General features: G+C 44.2%; 2 protein-coding genes across 2 annotated transcripts in view; both read right to left on the bottom strand.

Moving 5' to 3' along the window:
* The window catches only part of lrrk1 (leucine-rich repeat kinase 1), an 83,162-nt gene extending 77,200 nt beyond the window's left edge, over positions 1–5,962 (bottom strand). Inside the window, exons 1-2 of the mRNA XM_079282289.1 lie at positions 5,830–5,962; positions 3,115–3,249 (exon numbers count right to left, since the gene is read on the bottom strand). Coding sequence (XP_079138415.1) covers positions 3,115–3,184 — 70 coding nt within the window. The 5' untranslated portion in view covers positions 3,185–3,249; positions 5,830–5,962. The remainder of the gene's footprint in view (positions 1–3,114; positions 3,250–5,829) is intronic.
* A 2,147-nt stretch (positions 5,963–8,109) lies between these two features.
* Positions 8,110–18,937, bottom strand: part of aldh1a3 (aldehyde dehydrogenase 1 family, member A3) — a gene marked incomplete at its 5' end in the record, with an annotated part of 29,175 nt that continues 18,347 nt past the window's right edge. The window contains 4 exons of the mRNA XM_079286775.1: positions 8,110–8,209; positions 8,289–8,363; positions 11,294–11,451; positions 15,832–15,996. Of these exons, the coding sequence (XP_079142901.1) occupies positions 8,131–8,209; positions 8,289–8,363; positions 11,294–11,451; positions 15,832–15,996 (477 nt within the window). The 3' untranslated portion in view covers positions 8,110–8,130. The remainder of the gene's footprint in view (positions 8,210–8,288; positions 8,364–11,293; positions 11,452–15,831; positions 15,997–18,937) is intronic.

Here is an 18,937-nt window from a genome sequence, read left to right as displayed (position 1 = left end):
GAAGACAGCCAGGTGTTTTACATGGCTGCTGAAACGTTGCATGCAGCGCTTCCCCTTCGCGGCGTTTCCTCACCAACTGTGAAAGGGCATCACATGTTGGCTTCAAACTTTTTTTAGCAGTGCAGTTAGTGCAGTTTGATTCATTTGAGCTTTAACAATTTTAAGGCAATTCATTTCACATTTCTGCATTTTAAGCAATGCTGTGCATTCACACACATGGTGTGTAGGAAATGCATTTCTCTAGTTTTTGAGAGCGTCAAAAAGCACCTGGAGCAACATTTAGACCACGTCCCACTAAGATCCTCCATTTAAAGCCAGCGTAATACAGCCATGCATACTTGAGTGAAATGTACTCAGGGTGTGACATCAGAATCAGGTTAATGTATTCTCATAAACAACCACTGCTGTACTAATGAGCTCCACAGATCATCGGATTCCTCACAAAGCTCTGCAGATCACAAAGGCTGAGATGTCAGTAAACTGACAGCAGAGTCAGAACTGTGCAGAGTAGCTTTAAGGCTCAGTCAGTGCTTCATGTGCAGCATATAAACAAGGCTCCAGTCAGCGTTTAGCCCGTCTGCTCCTCTCGCCTACTAACCTGCTCATAGCGAAGCAGCAAATCCTCCTCTTCCTCCTGCCTCCATCACATTTAAAGCGGAGTGCTTTCTTTTCATGGCTTCCCTTCAGCTGCTGTGTGGCTTCTACCGAGCTGGGTTCCCTGGATGATCCGCCTCATCGCTAACCCTGTGACAGGCTGACGAGAGTGGCAGGATGGAGGAGGCAGAGGTTTGGAACAGGAGGAGGGGGAATGATGCTCCTTTGTTTAAGAACCACGCCAGCCTCTGCACTTCCTGTATCTCTCTGCTCTAATCCACTGTAACCTCACTCTGAACAGCAGCTCCAAGTCCATCAGCGCCGACTGACGATAGAATTATCTCGAAACAACTCACAAATATATGGTCCTTTTTTGTTTTTCGGAACTGTTACTCCAACAGAAGTAAACTGTGCTTTAGTCTGGGACGAGTGAGTATTTGGGCGTGTTTAACAGTTTGTAGAGCACACTGGAACACAGAGCAATAGGATACGTCAGGCTTTGATACACACAATACTAGTTGGTAGATTCATCGTTGGTTCATCTGTGCAAATGTTAAGAAGAAAAATCACCACACCGATCCTGTAATGTCCATCCCTCATAGAAAGGCCAGTTGACCAGAACCAGTGGGTGTGTGACCGAGTGTAACGCTGTCCACAGCAGGCCAGGATTACTGTCCTTCTTAACCGGGTGTTATTTACATGCTGCACCTTTAGCAGGATAGTCACAAAGCCCAAACTCCACTCGGACAGTCACTGCAGCCAGCTGGTGAGGGTCAACACTTCCAGTGCTATCTGCTCACGTTTACACATGTGTTAAATACACGGCTTTAAAAAACAGCTTTAGAAGGTGTATCCTAAATAATAGAAAAGAGCAAATCATGGCATGTCTGCTTTATAACCTCGTTACATGCTTGTTGGCTCCTCCACAGCTCAGGTGAGAATTAAAAACTGAACATTACAGACGCAGAACACAATATTTAGACTTGGACTGACGTTTGGACGTGACACAAAAACTGTCTTTGATCATAAAGTCCAGTGCGTCTCCTCAGGTTAATAAGTGAAGTGAATGAAGTACACTGCAGACGGGATTCTCCACTAACAGTGACACCAGCACAGGCTGTAGAGCCGCCGCCTGTGTGTCTGTATCACTGTGTCACACTGCCTTTTTGTAAACTAGGGTTAGAAAGAGCAACAGACACCAAAGGAAGTCCAGATGAGGATATCGTCACCTTAGAGGCTGTTCTCATCCAGTGTTTGTAGCGATACCTACATGTGCTGCAATTTATAAACACCCACAACATCAGTGACATAATCATGACCGAATAAGGTTAAAGATGGCAAACAGCGCAGCGCAGCGCGGAGAGGAGGTGGATGGGTCTGACACACAGGAGCGGTGTTCGAACCCGAGTGAAACGACAAGTCAATGTTGATTTAATTGTCATGCAACTGCTGTACTGAAGTAACGCCACTCAGAACCCAATCCAGTCTGTGAAACAGAAGGAGACGAGCTGGCCTAACATAAGACGGTCTGACATAGTCTGAAGGGAATTAGGTTCTAACCGGCCACTACAGGAAAGGTTCATTACGAAGTATCATGATGTAAAAGTGAGTTCATTGGGAGAAACTTGAAGGAATACATTTGTTTGGTGGGGATGTCTTCACATTGGGGCGGGTTGAATGTTATTTGGGGACGGCGGTGAAGAGTTCAGTCAGATCCCTGAATGGACTACTCGTGATCCACTGGACTTTCCTCGGTTTATGGATGCAATTTGTAAATAGCTGTTTAAATGAAAATCATTTCTGTCAACCTAAGAGAGTGTCCATAGCAATTACACAGAAGTGGTGCAATTGTAGAGTGTTTCCAAATCCAGACCAACCCAACAGAGCAGTTTCCTAATAAATAACCTTCTGCCTCATAACATTCTACCCACACCGAGACCTCTCTGCCCTCCTGGTGTCTGGAGCCTGTGGAAGGCCACAGGGCCACCACTGACCTGTCTCCAGGACTGTGATCTACAACAGCATGACTAGCTGATTCTGCACTGTGCAGGAGCTGTCTTCAACCCATCGGGTTACACTGTGAAACTGGTCAAATGTTCAAAATCAGGCACAAGGGGGTCTGAGGCAGAAGAAGTCAACCAGCACAACAAGAAATGGCCCCACCTCAACTAAGGCAGGAAGTTAAAAGACAAATACAACAGCAGACCAGAACAGCGTCCCTGTTGCTGGCAAAGATACGGACAGTCAACCTACTACAATATGATCTACCATCCTATCATTAACTAGTTGTCTTTACCACACTGCCACACTACCAATCTACTGCAGCATTAGTCTCCCGTTAGTGTTGAGAGACCAACACTTCCACTGTGTTCAGCACAGTTAGACAGCAACAGATACAAATAAAGAAATCACACTTTCACTTCTTCTTTTGCTAATGTAAGCAGCGCTGCACTGGCTAACGTGGCCGATGCTTCCAGCATCACAGTCAGAAAACAAGCAGCGTGCGGAGGGATAACTCACGGCTTTGTTGCTCCATGCTGCTGGGAGTGTTTCCAGAGTCCTGGGGAAGGCTGACAGACCAGTACGACATTCCTACTGGAGGTACTCGTTACAGCATCAGAGCAGAGGTCCACCAGAGAGGAGGCCGGGGTTCAGCTGCACAAAGACAAAGCAGCGATGATGACCAACACACACAGCTGGTAAATAGACACAATGTAGCTGTACAGCCCAAACAACCACATTCATATCAAAGTGATTGACTATCGTTATGTTTGAAGTGTTTTCAATGATTGAGGATAACTGTTGGCATCTGATTGGATTGTTAGTAATGAATATCCTTCTATCAAACAAAATAGAAAAAGATTTTTAAAAAATATTCCAATCCAACAAATCACCATCACACCGAGTGTGTGCACAGTACCTTCAACCCTCTAGATGTGTGATTAACTTATGATCTAAGTAGTTGAAATGTGGAATCAAAATATAGCGGACAGCTATAAAACACATGAGCCAAACTTTTGGAAAAACATGTGTTTTTTTCGAGTGCACAATATTGTTGAATATTACAGTACAGCAAAAACTAGTCACTTTTTACTGCACCAAACTTCACTGAACTACATTATCATGTTTCAGAGAACTCTATTAAAGAGTCTGGACCGAAGTCACAAAAGGTCTGAATTACCTTGGACTAGTTTGTGATATGCTACGATCCTCAGAAACAGGACAACTGAGACGTTTACAGGGAAGGATTTGTGTCAGATAGAGGAGCAGACTGCACAAAGAGCAGCGCTATGATTTCTGGATGTTACAGGGACTGTGATCGATGAAAGTTCACTGTGGGACTAATGAAGGAGCATCTTCTCTTCAGCCCCGTTCTGAATTGTGGAAAACAAAGTGAGAAAAAAAAGAGAAGACCTGCAACACCTCTTATCCTCCTCAGCCGCATGTCATTAAATCAGTTTGCAGTTTAAAAAGCAGACTCTGAACTAGCCCTACGTTTTAAAGCTCCGCCTCCTTTTGTGACTAAACGGGGGGGAAACTTGAAAGGCCGACGGGTTCCTGCTGATTTTGCATGTCATGAACCAAAGAAACTCTGCAACAGAGGCTGTTGAGCTCGCTACCCAATGGAGCTGCCCTGGTGGACCAACACACAGAACTAACCCGCACGAGCTTGTGCCTCCACACATGTTGTGTCTTATTTATGAAACTAGCAGAAAGCTGACGCCACATAGAAGTGAGATAAAAGCTGTGAACGTAGGAGCGACTCTAGTCAACCATCCTATTGCAGGCCGTCTGTCCTCTGGTCTGGTAAAGTAACTGATGATAAATATCTCTGACAGCAGCTGGTCGGGACAGTGTCCGTCTTCTGTCCTCCACTGTTGACCGACGTTCTTCTCCTACGCACCTGTCGGTCTGCAGGTGAGCAGAACTTCTGCTCTTTGGTGACATGAGTCCCAGCTGACATTAGGTGAAGTCAGACTATCACAGAGCTGACACATAGAGACAGACAACTGTTCACGCTTACATCCACACCTATAGCTCAACCTAAGCTGCATGTCTTTGGACTGTGGGAGGAAGCCGGAGAACCCGGAGAGAACCCACACTGACACGGGGAGAACATGCAAACTCCACACAGAAGGGCCGGCCAGCCAGGGACCGAAGCCCCTCCTGCTGTGATATGAGAAGGTGTATTCAGACCTCAAGTCCAAAGCTGTGGATGAATCACTGAAAGAGTACACAATCCACAACTCCACGGTGAACGGGAGTTTGGCAGCCAACAGCCACAGCATGCTGCACAAAGCAGAACCACCACATGGAGCAACGAACTGGAACAATAGAAAGTGCTAATCCCTACACCACCCAATTCATTCAAAGGAACCGAAACCAGAATTTAAAAATGTGTTCAATTACATTTCACTATTTACCGAATGATTTAAATAATGGGCCATCCGAGAGTTCGTACTAGGAAATTGATCTTTCCTCCAAAAAAAAAAAAAGGTGCACTAATTGACAGACGTGTCTTTTTGGGCCCCATTGCATCTCTTGACGGACCCAGAATCGTAATTCCATCATTTGGACATCATGTCAAGGCGCTCTTCCTGGGGGTTTGAGCAAGACATAAGTAGAAGCATTCATTTATAAAGGTCATGTCAAAGTAACAGCAATCATCTGTTAAATATAATGTGTTAAGTGTTGAGGTTCATCCTCCACACACAAGCAGGTGTGTGTGTGTGTGTGTGCATACTCATTCTATAGAGCTGAGTGTGCCAGCACCAAGAAGAGGAACGCCAATACAGTTTCTTTTCCAGAGTCCTTTTAAAAGCGACCATGAGTCGCTGAGGCTGTGATGTCAGTCGGCCCACTGCTCTGTAGTCTACGGTAGCTCGAATGCACAAGCAGCTTCCTCTCTCCACGCAGCCGGCTGCTGAGTGGAGAGAGGAAGCAGTTTGGAAAGTCTGAGCTGTTTTTAAAAATAGTGCCTCTTTCTGGATTATAATATTACCGAAATAAACAGTACTTTAGGAGACATATACTAAACTATATTCCACAGTGTAAGTCATTCGAGATAAAATGAGATGGGTATTTAATGCACAGATTATTAAAAGCAGGTTGTTTTTCCGCTAATGTGAACGCTGCGTGGACCAGATTTACGGGAACTACTTTGTGCGCTCGAGCTGGAGCTACAACACCAGAGCTAAAGTGTTCTGACACAAGAGTTATCATGAGCCGACTCACCACATGGCCGACAGGTCCAGTGCGCATCACCTCAGGCCGTCTACGGTCCAGGTCCTCCGGACACACACGGCTTTGGCACTAACGTTGTGCTGGACTTCCTGATTCCACGATGCAAACTTTCCAATCTCCACACGGGTGTCACACAGTGTCAAGGCAGATTGGACTACAGAGGCATTTCCGGAAAAGATTTTCAAAATAACACCCAACAGCCCACTCATCTACATAACATTTCAGAATAAAACCTACATTAAACTGAGAAAGATACTTAGCAACAGCAATTTAAAAGTGAGAATGGAAAGTAACGACAGGTGAAATAATGTAAATGTAAGGCATTATATAAATGACCCCGAGATGCCTTCTGAAATGACCAACATCTGTGAAGTGTCTCTGGGGTTTTAATTATAATAATATTTAGCATAAAACAACACCTAATGTATGCTTTATACGTAACCCTCTAAAAATAACCATTAGATCAAAATGAAGAACATGTCCTTAGATGTCTATGGTGCTTAACTTTCTCCACAATCCTTTGGTTTGTGTGCAGACATTGAACTTCTCTTGTGTAAAAGAAACAGGTGCAAAGAATTACCAAAAAGTGCATTTGATTTTCTTTATTCAGATTTTCGATTTAAATACAAAACTAAAAATGCAGAGACAGACTTGTTTCCCATGTGTGATAATAAACAACATTCAAACATATATGTTGGTTAAAGTTGACACTATCCATCCAAAGATAACATTGTAGCTGTTACAGTACTAACATGTCCCTGGTAAGGTAAATATTACCTTACCAGGGACAGGAAACAGAGTTCCTTCCAACATATGAAAGAAAAGGCACATATCACTCAGCAGAGAGAACATTCAGAATCAATCACAATTAGAATTAGAAATAAAAAGTATCTGCATACAACAGCTGCTCAACAATCAGAAATCCCAAATATAAAACAGTATTTATTTTTCTGACCTTCCAACATCGTTCCATGCAGGGAGATTTGATGATATTTCAATGGAATTCTTGTGCAAAACCCTATCATTGATGATTCATAACTATGTGCTCTGCATTTATGTATCTCATGAGATGAATCTGCTTTAAGAGCTGGACTAGACAGGCAAACCACTGTATCATTACAGCTACTGGAGTATTATTTTAACACTTCCATCAGACTCATTGAGTTCTGCTTAGGGGCCCATACAGATTCAGACACTGGCTGCTGGCCACTGGTTGAGCCGTCGCCATGTTGAGAGCCTTAAGGAGGAAATAGATATGCTCAAAATTTTGAATAAAGCACCTTTAATGCAGAGCCAGGAAATATAAACCAGCACAAAGAGGGGGTGCAGGAAATCCACTCCCTTACAACAGGTCCAAGGAAAGCATCTCACTCGACTACGATGAACAGGACAGAACTAAAGGGAAACTACATTACAGAGACAACTAGGCAATGGAAAAGAGACTGAATGAACAGGAACAGACAACATCAGCTGTCTGTGACCGCTCACAGCATCCACCAAGAAGAGGTCAAAGGTCATTGAGCAGGAGTCAGTAGACGACTGTAGAAAGTCAAGGAGGACGTTCAGCATCTTTGATCAGAGACAGCTGCTGCCATTTCCCCACATATACAAAACGTAGCAACTAAACCATCTTCATAACAAGTGAGCGAACTCCATCCACTGATGAAGGCCACCAGATGTAGCTGAAAGCTCTAAACATGTGGATCACCCATTTCTGTTCTGTCAACAAACCGTATCTCAGCTTTTGTATTTCTTTCTTTCGATATTTTCCTAGAAAGTACTCTGTTGTTTGGTACTACTTATATGATACATTGGAATTTCATTGAAAGAACTTCCCTATTTTAATCCAAGTAAATATGTATTCATTATTGATTTGTTATTATAAACTTTAATATGATATATTGAATTGTATGGCTGGGCTCTACGGGTTAAGTCAGCGATTACTCATTGTTGTTGTTATTGTACCAACCAAACAGTCTCTATTTTACCCAGAATAACTTACCAAATCACATACTTATGTCAGGGACAACTTCTGATTAAATTACTACAAAATACTAAGCTGTAAAATAGAGCATTAGCTGTTTTGTGTAGTGATTACTGAAGCTGTTGAGTTAAAGCCTCTCCTCAGCTGCAGCCAATAGAAGGTGAACAAACACTGACTCTTTCTGGCCTCTGATAAACTGTTTAGACCAACTCAGATATTGGCCTCACCCTAATCTCAACATCATGAGCATGACTGAAGACAAAGGACTGTGTGGGTTGGAGACAATTGGGACGTGATGGACATCTCAGTCAGTTCTTCTCACAGGTTTCACTCAGCTTGATGGTCACTGCTTTCACCTCCGAGTACTCAGCCAGAGCATACTCTCCACTGAGAGGACAGAGACAACATGTGAGGCAGGTTAGGGAATACACAGTGAACGGTGTGAAGAAGAAGTGATGGCTCTTACAGCTCTCGTCCGTTGCCTGACATCTTATACCCTCCAAAGGGAGTCTGGACATGAAGAGCGTTGTAGCAGTTTATCCTGAAGAGAGAGGGAGAAGGAACAATGGTCTGATTTTTCTTTTTGTTGTTACCTCTTTCATTTGTTAAAGCTACTATGAGGAACTTTCATTTGATGGGGATTTTGGCGGTAGGGTATCCGAGCACCAGAGTCCCTTTAGAAAACCTCTCATTTTACTGCAGCAGGTTCTGAGAGTCTGCCCCACTCTGTCCTGGTTCTGGTTCTCCTGTGCCTCCCTTCCGCTACAGCGGGTCCAGTAATATCTCCTGGGTTTCCAGCAGTGTGGTGTCGGTGTTGACTCCCAGAGAGGAGAAGTTCTGCTGCTGGAGGAGGAGGAGGAGGAGACGCTGCTGCTGCCGGGAGCTGAGCTCTCCTCCTCCCTCTGGAGCTCCGACTGCAGGTCAAGGGCAGCAGTGAAGCCGAATCTGGGTCTGTCCACGGCGGACCGGTCTCTGCTGGAGGATCTGGGTCTGTCCACGGCGGACCGGTCTCTGCTGGAGGATCTGGGTCTGTCCACGGCGGACCGGTCTCTGCAGGAGGATCTGGGTCTGTCCACGGCGGACCGGTCTCTGCTGGAGGATCTGGGTCTGTCCACGGCGGACCGGTCTCTGCTGGAGGATCTGGGTCTGTCCGCGGTGGACCGGTCTCTGCTGGAGGATCTGGGTATGTCCACGGTGGACCAGTCTCTGCTGGAGGGTCTGGGTCTGTCCACGGCGGACCGGTCTCTGCTGGAGGATCTGGGTCTGTCCGCGGTGGACCGGTCTCTGCTGGAGGATCTGGGTATGTCCACGGTGGACCGGTCTCTGCTGGAGGGTCTGGGTCTGTCCGCGGTGGGCCGGTCTCTGCTGGAGGGTCTGGGTCTGTCCGCGGTGGGCCGGTCTCTGCTGGAGGATCTGGGTCTGTCCACGGTGGACCGGTCTCTGCTGGAGGATCTGGGTCTGTCCACGGTGGACCGGTCTCTGCTGGTGGATCTGGGTCTGTTCACGGCGGACCGGTCTCTGCTGGAGGATCTGGGTCTGTCCACGGCGGACCGGTCTCTGCTGGTGGATCTGGGTCTGTCCACGGCGGACCGGTCTCTACTGGAGGGTCTGGGTCTGTTCATGGTGGACCGGTCTCTGCTGGAGGATCTGGGTCTGTTCATGGTGGACCGGTCTCTGCTGGAGGATCTGGGTCTGTCCACGGCGGACCGGTGTCTGCTGGAGGGTCTGGGTCTGTTCATGGTGGACCGGTCTCTGCTGGAGGATCTGGGTCTGTCCACGGCGGACCGGTCTCTGCTGGAGGGTCTGGGTCTGTCCACGGTGGACCGGTCTCTGCTGGAAGATCTGGGTCTGTCCACGGTGGACCGATCTCTGCTGGAAGATCTGGGTCTGTCCACGGTGGACCGATCTCTGCTGGAGGGTCTGGGTCTGTCCACGGTGGACCGGTCTCTGCTGGAAGATCTGGGTCTGTCCACGGTGGACCGATCTCTGCTGGAGGATCTGGGTCTGTCCACGGTGGACCGGTCTCTGCTGGAGGATCTGGGTCTGTCCGCGGTGGACCGGTCTCTGCTGGAGTCTGAGCTGAAGGAGGTTCTGGTGAACCTGCATGAGTTCATCTGGTTTCACCAGAATCCGACCCGGTGGCTCCGATGACGATCTTGAAGAATAACTCTATAGAAACAGACCATCTTCTCTCTGATGGTCTCTTCACTGATGGAGGTCTGATAGAGGACCAGGACTACACTGAGACTGGTTCACAACCAGTTCAAAGTTCCTCACAGTAACTTTAAGAAAACATACACAAAACCCAACCAAAATCTAAATCAATATCAATAAACCAGCAGTGACATGAAGGCCAGCTGAAACCTTTATAAAAGAATAGTTTTGATTTAATTTTGAGTGTAAAATGAGAAGATTTTTATCAATCTCACACTTGTGCATTAAAAAGTATAACTTTTTGATTGAACACGGCCCCCTTCACTCGTTCAACAATGCATTAAAACCCACCACTACTACTGGAGAATAAAGCAACGTCAAGAATGTTTTGTTTTTGTTTACTGTGCAAAATGAATGTGTTTCTTCTGACACAAAGATAACTCCAGCTGTGTGGAACCTACAAATTGGAACCATATTCAGAAAGTGGTTTTACATATATTTTATTACATTAAAAAAGTGGATTTGTGTAATGATGCTTATGAATCCTACTCTGGCGAAGGCATGACCAGCCGTCCTCTGCCTATGATTGGCTACTTGTTGCCTTTGTTGGTTGGGGTGAAGAGTGAGATGAGAATAACAGGGTGAGCCAATCAGAGGCAGACTAGTGTGGGTCATGCCACACTAGTCACATATCCCATTGAGGACATGGTTAACCATGCTCAGCATATGGACGAAGACATAGAATACACCTAACATCTTGTTGTGATAGCTATATTAGCAGCCACAGCATGAACTGTAAATTCGGATCGAGTGTACTCATTTTTATAATCCACTGAGTTCTTAAATAACAGGCCACTTCGCAGCATATTGAGGAACTGGGAGAGAGCAGTTCCTTTCAAGTTGGGATATAAGAAGGATGAACTCAGAATAAGGAGAAAATAGACGTCCACTGTTTCTAGACATCCACTGTATGCAGCACTTGATGTCCCGGTGCTCATATGCTGCTGAATCCTTGAATGGGCATTGTATGGTCTTAAGACTCATGAGTGAAGCTTTGTCTACCAGCTGAGTGTTGGTGGTATTGAGCCTCCCTGCTCCTTATCTGTGCTTGTTGTGTTTCTAATGCTTGATATGTGACGATGGACAGCAGGCATTGTATAATGATCACGCAGCAGCCCATCACATGACTTCATCAGTTCATGCCTAAATTGTTGAATGTTGTAGAAACAAAATGTTATTTTGAATGAATGATAAACAGGGAAATGAAATGCCTGTCAAAAGACGTCCCTGGTGTCAGGACTGTGAACAGAGACTCACCAGACGGTGCCAGTCTCCAGGGCTGCAGACACAGACAGAGCTCTGTCCATGCTGGTTGTGAAGACTGCTGACACCAGGCCATACTGGGAGCTGTTGGCTCTCTCTATGGCCTCCTGCTGCCCTTTAAAGCTGAATATACACTGCACCGGACCGAAGATCTGAGAGGGGAGAGATATCAGTAAAGACCTGTCACATGTACAGAGAAGTGAGTCACACTGTGTAATGACCTGATCCTGTCTGACTGCCGTTCATATCAATAGAAAAACACAAATGTGTAATATAAACAGAGACAATATAGCTGGGATATGTCGAGAAGAGTTGAGCTCACAGAGAAAGCCGCCTTGGATACATACGACACGATCAGGGGAAGGTCAGGATATAAAAAGCATAAAGCATATACTCAGAAATCAATAGTTAAAGTGTAATCGAAAGAGAAAGTGTATGATCGTTACATAACGAATGTTTAATACATAGAGTGATTGAACAAATGTAAACCTGATAATAATAATAATATGTGTATCTGAGTATAGTGCAGTCTGGGTGTAGAAAGTACGGAGAAAGAGGAAGTGAGTGCAGGCCTTAAGAAAATAACGGCTGCAGAGAGGAGAGAAAAATCGAATAAGTGTTTTAAAAGCAAGCGCGTGCTGAATAAAGCGATTAACAACTGTAACTGATTGTAACAACTGTAACTGATTATAACAACTGTAACTGAGTATAACAACTGTAACTGTGATTATGATCACTAATCTGTGTTAGAAATGTGTGAGTGTAGGAAAAGGGGAAGTGCAACAGATGTTGAACACCCAGACACGCGCAGAGCTTGATTAAGTAAGCGCCCAGACAGGGAAGTTGGGGTGATTTCCTCATGCACACACACACAAATTGTAGGTACTTTTCGAAGCACTTGCACCAAATCAATGATGTCATGTTAATCATGGGCTGAGGGAGGACGTGTTGGGGAAGAGGGGGGAGAGACGCGAGAGGCAGCCCAAAAGTGTTATAAAAGAAGTAACTTGCAAACAGCAAGACGGGATTTATACACGAGCCGTCCAGACGCTCTGAGAAGAAGATACGGTCGATCGCCACTGAAGTATTCGAGGACTTCGTCTCTGTTCACGGAAAGAAGACCGCTGTTCGTGGACAAAGAATTGAAAGACGGAGATTTTCCTCTCCCCACTGCTCGACTTTAACAACTGAACAACGGAGGAACACAGCAGCCCTAGAAAGACTTTGTACAGAGCCTTGAGGACTGTTGGCCGAACTCCGCTGCAAGAGCAGGAGGGCCGAGGGTCTGGCCGGACCTTCGCTCCTAACAAACTCCAAAAGAACCTTTTCATCGCACCTTTGGAAATCCAGCTCCAACCGAGCCGTCTCGGCATCTAAAACCAATGAGTATAATCTAAGAAGAAAATTAAAGTAACGAATCAAGTGTAGTAACATTTTAAGTGAGCTGTAGCTTAACCCTTGCTAACTAACTAAATATAACTAACTAAATATAACCTGCAATAAATATCTCATCTGCATTTAAAGTAAATTTCTCAAGTGCATTTATTTGCTCAAGTAGTAAAAGTTCCTCGTGGCAGTAAAAAGTTAAATGCATTGTATGTCTAACAACTGAGTTCTGTAAGGTTATCCTAGAGACCGAATCCACTTAACAATCCCTTACGGTTTTAGAAGTAATCCTAGCCGTTAAAACCTAACCTGGCATTTACCAAGAGCACGGATCCAGAAGAGGGAAGCTGCCATAACCGACGCGACTGGTAGGAGCGCCCGGGGTCAGGGTGGCCCCTCGACCGAGTGCACTCAGACCGGAGAGGGGTAGACGTCGGAAGTAACGGCAGTTAGAAGAGCCAGGCGAGTTCCCTCGCAAGAACACCAGCTCGACAATCTTTTAATAGAGAGCTGAGTCAGTAAGTAGCCCCGTATCGGGCCAGAAGTATCCCAGGATCTAACAGATAGTTCAAAAAGAAATAAGGAAAAAACTGTTGAGTCCAAAATGAAATGTGACTGTGAGCCAGATGTGCTTCTTCACAAATGTGTTTCCCTTATTGTTTCCTTTATTTGTTAACTGCATAGAAGAATACATACAACAGAAGCATGAGCCCTTTGCTTGTAATGGCACCATGACAGACAGTAATACATAGCTCATGACACGAATGCATTTCAATGATGTGAATCTAAAATTTCGAGTATGTCAAAAAAACAAATGTCAGTCTGAATACGACAAGCTCTACTGCTGACCAGTAGACTATTGCCCCACGACTATTGTCAGAATGGAATAATGTGAATTAAATCTGTCTTTCATTAATTCCCGTTTGCTCTATTCTAGAGCTGGTATACAAGAAGGGCCACTGGTGCATATGCCAGTATGACAAGAGGACTGTAGACTGTGTGTAGGCAGCCCACAGTGCACGTGCAGACAGATATCTTAGCATTCAATGGTTGTTAGGATCTTATGAATGCCCAGCTGTGCCTGCTGAATCCGTACATACTCAGACACAACTGCGGACTTGGCAGAAGAAAGTTGAGTGGCAAGGCCACGGATCACCGCCCACCTGGGGGTCTGACAGCCGAACCACACACCTTCAAGCTAAAGGAGGAATGTAACCTGAGTGTGTGAATCTAACTGGATGGTGCCTCCTCACAATCCCATTGCCTGATAACCAGTGCAAGAGTCAGAGGAGCACCCTTGGCCTGCAGCGTATGTGCTATGTGGAAGGTGAAGATATCACAACAGCTGAGCGCCCGTACAAGACGTAGAGAGAAGGCCCCTCATCCAGTGTGAGGGGGGACAAGGATCACAGGTGAACACACCTGCAGGTAAATGCAATGACCGTGACTTGAAATTCCTGAACTGGTGTTGCACCCTCGTCCCCACTAACATACCAGCAGAAGAGATGGGAGACCATGCAGAGATCCCCTGCATGCCCTTTAGTAGTGGAAAAGATCGTTGAATGCTGTCTAGAAGGACATGACACCTGCACCACTGGTACGTCATGTTGTTCACGTTGCTCTTCTTGTTTACGCATCAAAAGTTGTATTATTGTATTATCCTGTTTCGGTCGCTGTGGGTCTATGTGTGTTAATTTGTTTTAATGTGTGTTAATGTGTTAATGTCCCAGCCAAACTGTGTTTTGTAGTTACAGACAAGTACCACAAGATGGCAGTATCTACATTTGAGTACCATATTGTCTGGTACACTACATTATCAACTAAAGCCTTGAAAGGAAACTAATGTATTCAGTTCAATTAAACTTTACAGGGCTTTTAATTAGAAAGGGATACAGGAAGTGTGAAGCATTTATTAAAAGCGTTCATATATCTAATATGAGCTAATTACACAAATGAAAACACATAGTAATGAATATCATATTCAATTTCTACCTATAAATCCCTGTAAATCCTGCACACTGTTCCTTTAATATGCAACATTAAAACACAACACCGTGTTTCCATTCAAGCATTCTTGAGCACATTAGGAAAACTGGAGAGAAGAGACAAAATTCGACAAAACTTCCACAGTAATAATAAAAAAAGGTTTCAACCTGCTTGTTAGTGATACAACGCTGTGGTACAGGAACCACAGCTATGAGCTGCTGCTGACTGCACAATGTCGGGCAAAGTGGAGGGAGCGAGCAGGCAGGCTGATATGTAAGGAGAAGCCTGGATGGGACCAATGAGGAGATCTTAGTGTCACTGGAGGGGGACAACGTTTGTGAAGGTGGTGAGTGAACATCAGAGAGGAGTGTGCTGGTGTTTTTTGGTATGTGGTTGCAACCTCCACATTGAGCTGTGAGTGCAACAGGGGTTTGTAAAAGATTTCTTCTGTGTATCAGAAGTGGATGTATTCACCATGACCTCACCCAATGGTGTGTGGAATATGTTTAAAAGCCTGGAGTTCTGCATTTTGTCCATCGACGTTTAGTCTTTTTGTAACGCTGAATAAGACATTCTTCGGTGACCGAAATGGTAAAATGAACTTTGATGAAGTGAAAACACTGTGAAAGAGTTAAAGTTGTTAGACCAAAACACAGACAACTCCCAGACCAGACAACGTCGTGGTAGAGACCTGTCAATCACCGTGTAGCCCCGCCCTAAAGCATCCCCTGCTTTATGGTCTGTGTGACTCTAAATGGACCATAATGTACTAAATGAACATCATGCTGTATTGAAGAAGACTTGAAACTAGAGATTGAGACATAAACTCATGTTTACAATGTTTACTGAGGGAATAAATCAGGTTTAAGGCTCTTCAGCATTGGCCTGCCTTTTCAGAAGCCGAGGTTGACGCCTGGTTTCTAGTTTATTTGGCTCTACAGGTCATTTGAATTCACTGAATTTAACAGTCAGAAACAGGCTTCCATAGAACTAGAACTGTGTTTTTCTATCCTCCTCCCAGACTTCTCCTCACAGCATTGTATGTCTATGGTGTACTTAAAGAACTCTTCCACAGGGTGTCAGCCTTTACTTTCACACACTAACACCAGCCCAACATACCCGTGTCAGATCCATCTGCAATGAATTGAAACAGGTTGTACCTCTTCCTTGGCGATGCGCATGTGGTCTTTGACCCCAGAGAAGATGGTGGGTTGAATGAAGAGGCTCTTCTCGCCCACAGCTGCTCCTCCATACTCCAGCCTGGCTCCCTCCTCCTTCCCACTCTCTATCAGATCCATGATCTTGTCAAACTGCTGTCGGCTGATCTGGAGCCAGCATCAGACCGTAGACAAGGGAAAGACAGTGTTTAATAACACGGGAACCCTACATTTTGGGGAATTCACTTGTTTGTCGTTAAACGGAGTCAAATGATACATTGGGATTAGAACTGGTTTGCCAGCACAGAGATTGCACCAGGGTGTTTAGCCAGTTTAGCTCAAACGTGTTCAAGTTAAAGATACAGCGTGTTAATCAGTGAGTTCTAGAGCAGGTGGGTGTATTTTTTTTATTTGGACAGAGCAAGGCTAGTGGTTTCAACCTGCTTCCACAATTTTAATGATAACTCCAAAAGCAGTGACTGTGTTGTTTAAATTACATACCAGCGCAGCATGTTATACTTTAACTTTAAAAAAGTAGTGAAAAAAAGAGAAAAACAATGACCAATTATTAATTAATGAGAAAGGAAACGAGCCGTAAGATCTGGCTCCCTTCAGTAGTATAGGAAGGTATGTTAATATTGGACTTAAAGCGGCTCAATATTCTTATATGTATGAAATGACAATATCATAGTGCTGACCCGTATAAGAACTATCCCCTTTACAGAGCTTCATAGCAAGTGTCACAGCAGGTGAACAGAAGCTGTATACGTACGAGTCTATTAGATGTGTGGTGAAAAGAGAAAAGGTGAAGTGGAATTGTTGCATTGGTAATAAATAAATATATGCTTCAACAGCAATATTTAATAATAATAGTAACTATATAATGTAATGTTATCATATAATGGTCATATAATAATAATAATAATCATAATAGTTATGATTACATTGACATAGCAATGAGGTGCGAGGCCAGACCGGGGCAGCGGAGATGCCTACCCCGGCCCCAGGGCAACCAGAGCACAACCAGAAGCCCCAGAAGGAGATAGGTCGAGCGGGCAACGGACTTCATGTTATTCTTTTTTAGTCAAGCTTTTTTTATTTTCTTTTTTTCTGTGGCAGACCTTAGTTTGTTGACCCAGGGGCCCGTTGCAGGTATTGTGTAGTTTATTTGATTCGTTATTTGTGCCCCAACCCGCCCACACCGGAGCCCCCACCGTGCCGCAACACCCCCCAGCAGACCCAGTCCGGCCCCCGCACCACATCACTGCTGTCACAAATACAACGTTAATAAAGAATTACATTTTCTGATGGCCTGTGTCAGAAATGATGTCCTTTAATCCAGTGATTCTCAACTGGTGGGCCTTTGCCTGACAAAAAAAAAAATAATAATAATTTGTGATTTTATTTTGAAGGGCATTTTTTATGCAGCGGAATTATTCCAGCATTTACGGCACTTGTTCAGCGGTGCAGGAAAAATCACATCACATGATGCAGCTCAGCCAATCAAATATGAGTATTCTGACAAGTTTCCTGACTCAGTGAGATGTACACACACCGTGACACACGGGGAGAGACAAGGATACAGAGAGCAGAGCAGGACTGTTGAAGTGAGAGATGTGAAAGTCAAATCATAGAACCATTTCCAAAAGAGAAAATGTCCAGAGAGACCAGAGTCATAAGACTCTGACTGGACAGACTCATAGAGGTGAATTCTTCAAACACTACTTTCTCTTTTTAGAAGATAAGAAAAATATAATATTGTGTCTTCTTCACTTCACGCTGAATGAACTGAATTTAAAGCTGCAGGGCAATTCAGTGAACATAATTGATCTAAAATGAATTGTGTTACGTCATTTATTTTTTAATCCAGCCGTTATTTTACTTGAAATGAGAAGAACATTTATTCATGTATTTCTATGTATTATTTATAATCCAGCCAGTTAAATTTGAAAAATGAGAATATTTGTTGAAATATAATTGATGTGTACTTTCTTTATTTGATTTGACAGTTTACTACACAGACGTTACTAGACTTCTTGAATATAGATATACCCAAATTATATGTATATATAATTTGAATATATAAATTATATACATATAATTTGGGTCGTGGGTCCCGGCTTGTCATTAAGAGGTGATGGTGGGTCCCGCAGCCAGATGAGAACCACTGCTTTAATCTGTTGACTCCTGGTAGGCTTTTCTGTGTTATTCTGTCTGACGTTACAACAACCACTTGTACAAAGTCTCATCCATGTTACAGTGCCCCCTGTGGTCACACTTTACGATGATGTTTTGGTTCACTCAGCTCTCATGGTGTTGTTTTCTTCCACAGCAGCAGCTGTTCTCAGTGAAGCAGCTCCTAAAGCCACTGTGCCACCTGCTCAGCAGCAACAGCAGACAGACACAGAGACGAGCTGCTGGTAAACATATAGCCCTGTTCAGGACTGCATGCAGTCCCACACTGTCCAATAAGCACAGCTAAGGGGGAGGGCTGTGCGCTGCTCTTTAACAGAGGAGGGGAAGTTAAAGCTGGGGTTGGTAATCTTCTTCACAAAATGTTTTTGTTGTATTTGATGAAATTCTCATTACATCCCGTCAGCAATCAATAAATGACATGCTCTGATAAAATAAAGGAAATATATCCTGTATCTGTGGCAGAACTGTAATAATCGTGTAATAATCGTGTAATAATCGTGTAATAATCGTGTAATAATCGTGTAATAATCCTGTAATAATCCTGTAATAATCCTGTAATAATCCTGTAATACCTGCCCGTCTATCTGTGTGAACTCTAGTCTTTCACTCATTGTGCGTCACAGACCTTCCACCAGCTACTGTCTAAACAACATTACCAACCCTAGCTTTAAACAAATGAAAAAACTAAGGTTTGACATCTCAATTTATAAGGTAACACCGTAACTTGTTTGCTTTAAAATCTAATATTCTTGAAAACATTTTTTATTTGCTATGAATTGACTTACTTGCCCACGGACTATGGTTGGAAAACAGCCATTTCCTAAAACCTGGTAATCTCCCCTTGCTTTCTATAAGGTTAATGCTCTTTGTGCATTGTTCCTGTTCAAATAAAGACACATACGTTTAGTCACTG

Source organism: Melanostigma gelatinosum, assembly GCF_949748355.1.
Source record: "Melanostigma gelatinosum genome assembly, chromosome: 2".
NCBI classification, from domain to species: domain Eukaryota; kingdom Metazoa; phylum Chordata; class Actinopteri; order Perciformes; family Zoarcidae; genus Melanostigma; species Melanostigma gelatinosum.
This window is presented reverse-complemented; position numbering and strand designations above follow the sequence as displayed.